At 33.6% G+C, this 7,101-nt stretch overlaps 1 protein-coding gene across 1 annotated transcript; it reads right to left on the reverse strand.

Moving 5' to 3' along the window:
* Positions 1-414: 414 nt before the first annotated feature.
* LOC127119921 (ABC transporter G family member 14) lies at positions 415-3,110 on the reverse strand. Its single transcript, XM_051050286.1, has 5 exons — positions 2,889-3,110; positions 1,942-2,701; positions 1,657-1,821; positions 1,385-1,572; positions 415-1,156 (listed from the first exon to the last, which is right to left on the reverse strand). The coding sequence occupies exons 1-5, from the start codon at positions 3,012-3,014 to the stop codon at positions 512-514; spliced, it is 1,884 nt and encodes a 627-aa protein (XP_050906243.1). The 5' UTR covers positions 3,015-3,110; the 3' UTR covers positions 415-511.
* Positions 3,111-7,101: the final 3,991 nt, after the last annotated feature.

A 7,101-nucleotide genomic window follows, 5' to 3' on the forward strand; every position in this document is an offset into this window, starting at 1 on the left:
GTATATTTTACTTTAGAAGTAGGAAGCTGTTCTAACACTATGGTCCAAAAGGCCTCTAAGTAAACCATAATGATGTTAATGGGAAAAATGATACTCAGGTTGCTATCTTGGACTTGTTACGCAAACTAGAAAAACTAGAAAAACATGATGTTATTTGTCTTGTTTCTTATCATGCAGCACATCCCTTATGTTTAGGAAATTGTTTTTTTTTATGCAAAGTAGAATTCGGAACTAGTATTTACAAAATTTAATTAATTATATGCACCGACACTCTAAACCGGTATCAAATCATATATCACAATCGAATCGATGTCTTGGTCATCAGTGCATAGTCATTAAACTCTTTCAAATTTTGATTGATCTCTGGCATGGAGAATTCATAAAAGTTTCTTTCATATAGTTTGATCAAAAGACTAATATTCAACTAATTAGTATTATTCCTCAGATTGAATCAGTACAAAAACTCTTCAAATTATATATGAGCTTTGCTTTGCTTTGCCACAATTTAAATTTACCTAACTCTATGAAGTGCAAAATAAGCAACTAGTCTATAACCAACCAACATCAACGCCATGACGGAAACATCAACCCACATATGATTCAATCCCATCGATTTAATCGGCGGAAAGTCCAAAACCCTACACGTCTCGCCATTTGGACATTGATAATAATCATTTTCGCCGTACTGAACACCGAGAAGAAGCTTGTAACAGTAGTAGCTATAGCTTAAGAACTTAAGCCAGACTATGAAAGGTGGAATCTGTTGTATATAGTATCCTCCAGCAATGAGAAAAACAAGTGTTGTCACAGAAGCTAGTGTAGTTGCCTGTTTGATATCCATCAGAATAGCACCAAATGCTAATCCAAGGCTTTGAGACACAACAACACTGTAAAGAACAACAAGAAGTGAAAGAATGAAAGTCATAAGATCAGGTTTGAGTCCTCCCATCCAATATAATATGACCACAAAGGCTGTCGGAAGAGCGAGTTCGAGAGGTAAGTCTCCTATAGTTCTTGCTAGAAAGTACGATGAGAGACGGTACATTCCCGACGACCGTTCTTTGATTAGCATTCTTCTCTCTTGTGGAAATGTGAAAACCGCATTGTAGAGAGGGTAGAATCCCCAGAAAACAGCAAAGAAAAAGAGCAAAGCTATCTGCATTACAAATATACAACCTTATATTAGGCATTTTTCAAGTGTAGCAAGCAATATTGTTCATAGTTTGATTTTTTTTATAGATTTTCCACATTCACAAATCTAACACAATCACGCAGTCAGTAATATCTTAATCGTCCGAGAACGATTTACTGACTGCGTGAATGTGTGAGTGAATTCCAAGAAACAAATGAATGAGACTTAATAGATGAAGTAAAAATTTCTTACCCTATCTTCAAGGTGTGATTTAGGTGTATGCCACCACAAGAGTCCAGCAAGAAAAGCGACACTTACGACTTGAAATATTCGCAGCTTATTGAAGGCTTCATGCCTTCTTTCCTTCACTCCTCTTTGCAATAATACAGTGAACTGATACCACCAGCTTGTACACCATTGTTCTGGTTTAATTTGATTTCCTACATTCATTTTTCAAATTAGAAAGAGCAAAAAACAGTTTTGCTTTTCACTTTTTCCCTTGCAGATAGAAAATGAACACTTACTTGTGCAAGCATCTAAGTTGCTCTCTCCCATGCTACAAACCTCAGCTTTCAGCCTTGCAGATAAGTTCTTGTCATAAGCAGAAATGAGAGTTTCTCGAACAGTCTTCCTCTCGATTTCCAAAGCCTCGCTTTGTTCAGTTACATGCTTAGAGTCCGGACCAATCCCTGCAATTTTCCATTTTTATCATTACATTGTTAGTATTTATTTCTTTCGACGAGATGTCAGCTCTGCGGTAACAGAATCGTAAAACCACAGTATACTAATGGTTACCAATTGTTACTTACCATTGGCAAGATCAAGCAAGAGATCAGCTGGATTAACTGTCACGCAAGACGAAAAACCAACGGACGAGAAATATTCAAGAGCAGTTGAAGCAGGACCGTAATATATAGGACATCCTTCTGAAAGCAACACAACCTTATCAAACATATAGTAGAGTCTACTAGAAGGTTGATGAATTGTTGTAACAACAGTTCTACCACCACTAGCAAGTTTTTTGATAGTGTTCAAGATCCTTAGCGCTGTGGTAGAATCCAAACCAGAAGTAGGTTCATCAAGCAATAACAAACTCGGATTAATCAACATTTCTTGTCCTATACTCACTCTCCTTTTCTCACCACCTGATATACCTCTCAAAAGTGGTCCTCCAATCATACTACTCCTACAATTACTTAGTCCTAACTCAGTTATAACTCTCTCCACATGCTCAACTTTTTCATCTCTTGTTAAGGTCTGCGGAAGCCTCAAAAGTGCAGTGAACACTAGAGTTTCGGTTACGGTTAGGTGAGGGTAAAGAACATCGTCTTGAGCAACAAAACCTGTTCTTCTTTTTATCAAACCGGAAAAAGATTGATTGTTGTAGGTGACTTTTCCTGATAGTTTACCGGCAAGACGGCCGCCGAGAGCCGTAAGGAGTGTTGTTTTGCCACTGCCTGATGGACCTAACATAGCTAGTATCTCTCCTGGACACACCACACCTGTGATTCCATTCAGTATAGTTTTCTCTTTTTGGTTTAGTTTCACTTTGTACTCCAAATCCTCAAACTGCATACACCAAAACAGGAGATACAATAAAAAAAATTGTAACAAAATGTGTGTTAGTGTATATACTCCCTCATTAACAAGTCAAAATTAGCAATATAGTACGTGTATTTGGTCCAAAATTTTTGGACCAGATAACGAACTATTTTGCTTATTACATGTAGTATTGAATGTGAGTGTTGTTAATTACCTTCAAAGTTATGGGATGCATAATGAGTTTTGGTAATGATTGTTGATTGTGTGGTGATTCTTCCAAAGAGAGAGTAGTAGTATTGAAGTATTGTTGAGGCTTTGGTGCTATGAAATTTGGAGGCATGGTTAAAGAAAAAGTAAGTGATGATTGAGAAGTGAGAGAAGTTAAGAAGTTCCTTTTAACTTGACTCTTAATGTGTTAGTGAGGAGAAGCACATTAATATATATATAGCCTCCTTTGGATGGTGGAATCCACTTTTTTTTTCCCTTCAAATTATTCTCTGAGAAGGAAAATTGAATGGTGCAATACTGCATATTTATTGGAATTGATATCCTTGATTTGACTCTTGAGGAAAACACACAATATTAAATTAAAAATGAGCCAATTTTAATTTTGATTTTGAATTTTTTTTGGTATAGATTCTTGTCGTTATTGGTGCAGTTAATTGTCCTTTTACTTAGTTAGTTTGAGTTTGTGTGGTTGTTTTATATAGATTGTTTGATATAGGTATGTATGCATGTAGTTGCAAAAACCAAAGGAAATGAATGCTACTACTGTCAGTGACAATCATAGCATTTTGTACCGTTTCATGATTTATCAAGTAAGTGCTTCTCTTTAATGCTTTCAAATGATTTCTCAATTTTCACGATTTCATTATTATCCTTTTCAAGTTCTAGTTTCAAGAATGAACTATGCAGATATGGAGTTATTTGGGCATAGCAGGATACATATATGGTTTGTTTTCGGTTATAATTTGAAAATTTTGCAAGTTAATTTCAATCATTATCATATATATATATATATATATATATATATATATATATATATATATATATATATATATATATATATATATATATATATATATATATAAAAGGATGATTTACATCATCCGGCAAAAAAACAGGATGGAATGGATCAGAGTAGATATTGAGGGTGTGGATCTAAAGTCTTGATCCGTCCCACGGAAAAATTAAAGTGTGGCGGGACATGCTCGTTGGCATTAAATTTGTTTAGCTTAAAACTTATAAGAGTTTATATTAATTTTTGTGCCCAAAAAATATAGAGTTGGTGGAACGATATATTAAAGGATACATACCTGTCTAAAATCTTACTTCATTCCAAAAAAGATACTGGTAAAACGGACATCTCCAATAAAGTGGACTCATTTAATAATACCTAAATATTATTATTATTTAATAAAGCATGAATACACTAAAATCCATTACCTCCACTTTTTTTATTATAAATTATTTTGTAATTTTTACACATATTAATAGATGTAACCATTGTTGTTTGAAAAAGAAAAATTACTAGAATTTTACAAAATTTTCACTCCATATTGAAAAGATAATTTAAAAAAGTAAATGCTTAAGGATATATTAAAATAATTAATAATAATAATTCTTTGGTATTGTAAAACACTTTATAATTTGATACAAATGAGAGATACATATCAAAGGAATATTTGAATATATTTACTTTTAAAAATTTGAATAGGTATCATAGCAGTATCTATTTAATATTTGTTTTTTTCTCATAATTTTTTTATCGATTACTATCAAATTTTGTATACTTAATTGTTATTTGTGAGACCAAGAAGACCATAAGTAAAGAAAGAACCCAAATTTTTGACGTAGTATGATCATGAATCAATGTGTGTGCGCATACGTGCGTCTGTGCGCATGTGTTAAGGAAAGAGAATGAAATACAAGATTTGAGTTAAGTGAAATGTATTAAAGATGAATAAGACAAAGTTTTAGTTCAAAAAAAATATAAAAAGGATAGGTGTAAGACGTATTTCTTCAATTTATTCAATGAAAGATATATGACTAAATACACGACACCCCCTGCAATGTAAGCGAGTTTCGCTTTGTCCCCTGTAATATTTTTTTTTTGTTTTCCCCCTCTAAGCGTACAATTTGAACAATGAATATTTAAACAATTTTTTTACAGGGGGTAATTTTTGTGCTTAGGGGGCAAAAGGCACGTAATTTTAACATTTAAAGGGGGGCATCCAAACTTTTTTTTATAGAGGGTAAACCGAATTTCACTAACATTGTAGGAGAGCATCGTATATTTAACCCAATAGATATAATATCTCATCGAACTCAACATTAGAGAAAAAGATAGAAACTATAATTACATTCGCCGATTCAGAAATAAGAAGTAAAAGAATCATTAAAAAAGATGAGTAAGAGTAAGAAGGTTGGGTCAGACAACATACCTATTGAAGTGTGGAAATAGCTTGGAGATGAAGGTATTTAGTGACTCACCAAACTTTTTAATGAAATTATAAGGTCAAAGCAAATGTCAGATGCATGGAGAATGAACACTTTAGTTGCAATCAATAAGAATAATGAGATACACAAAATTGTTCAAATTATAAGTGATTAAACTTATGAGTTATACCATGATGTAATGAGAAATAGTGATTGAATAGAGACTAAGAAAAGAGACTCAATTCATTAAGAATCAATTTGGTTTTATGTCAAGGAGGTCGACCATGGGAGTAAGTTATCTACTACGACATATGATTGAGCAGTATCAGATGAACCAACAAGACTTGCACTTAATTTTTATTAAATTGGAGAATGTGTATGATAGAGTTCTTATAGAGATTTTATGGAAAACCTTGAAGAATAAAGAGGTTAGGATTGCATATAATTGAGTCATCCAAGATATGTATAAAGGATTATCGACTAGTGTGTGGACACAAGGTGAAGAGACCAATGATTTCCCATTACAATATATTTGCATCAAGGTTCGGCTCTAATCCCTACATTTTTACTTTAATTTTGGATGTACTCACGGGACACATCCAAGAGCTAGCACTGAGATACGTGATTTTTTACATATGATATAGTCATACTTGAAAAGTCGAAGGAGAATTTAGTGAAATGTTGAAGACTTAGATATGAACTTTAGAAACACATGGGTTTCATCTAAGAATAAGTGGTACAAAGTATATGGAATGTAAGTTCAATAAAGAAGAAATGTTTATAACCTAAAGGTGAAAGTTGGAGATCATATCTTCCCAAAAGTCACGTAGTTTAAATATCTTGGATCCGTAATACAAAATGATAGAGAAATAGAAGGGAATGTAAGCCATCAAATTCAAGCTAGGTGGATGAAATAGAGGAGAATTTTTGGGATTTTATGTGACACAAAGGTACCGCTTAAGCTGAAGGGAAAATTTTATCGGCATGCAGTAAAACCTGTGATGTTGTTTGAGACAATATTTGGCGGTTAAGAATCAACACGAGAATACAATAATTATAATAGAGATGATAATGTCATGTTGAATGTGTGATAAAATTAAACAATATAAAGTAAGAAACTTCAATTAGGGGAGGCAAATAGACATGTCTGATCCGTTTAGACCCTCCCCGCAAAAACTCATAAAAAACAAGGCAGACATGGTTGTGGGTGCGGGTCTAAAACTTTGACCTTCCCCGCAAAAAATGAGGCCGGGGAGGCCCCGCGGATATTGCATATTTTAAGCCTAAAAATTAAAAAAAAAACAGGTTAATGCCCGCTCACGTAAAAACCCGCATTAAAGCGAAACGAAACGGGGCAAATATATTACAGGGCGCGTACCTAAAATTTTGGTCTATCCCGCGAAAAAGTGCAGGCAAAACAATCATGTCTGACGAGCCAGACCCCTTTTGTCATCCCTAATGTCAATATTAGAGAGAATGTTATGGTAAAACTTGTAGTAGAAAAGATGGTGGAAATTAGACTTAGGTTGTTTGGGCATGTAGATTATGCGATAAGGAGAATATATCAAATATAGAAAAGTCAAATAACTAAAGGTAGAGGAAGACTTGGAAAAACTATAAGAAAGGTTGTTAAGAAAGATATCGAGATTAATGATTTTGATAGAAGCATGGCATTGAATAAAACATTATGACAAAAATTAATCCATGTAACTGACCTCACTTAGTGAGATAATACTTAATTGTTATTGTATATCTTAAACATATTGTATCCTAGATTTTTCAATGATTGATGTATCATCGTATCGAATATGTATCGTATCTAATACTCGTATTATGTTTGTGCTTCATTGATCATATCTCTTCACAATAACATTTTATATTCATAATTGTACATTTCGATTTCTCCCCCAAAGCACACCGGCCTTTAGGGCCTCATGCTTAAGAGAATATATACATTTCAGTCTCTCTCCCTAAAACACGAGTTGAGT

Source organism: Lathyrus oleraceus, chromosome 2 (genome assembly GCF_024323335.1).
Source record: "Lathyrus oleraceus cultivar Zhongwan6 chromosome 2, CAAS_Psat_ZW6_1.0, whole genome shotgun sequence".
Lineage (NCBI taxonomy): Eukaryota > Viridiplantae > Streptophyta > Magnoliopsida > Fabales > Fabaceae > Lathyrus > Lathyrus oleraceus.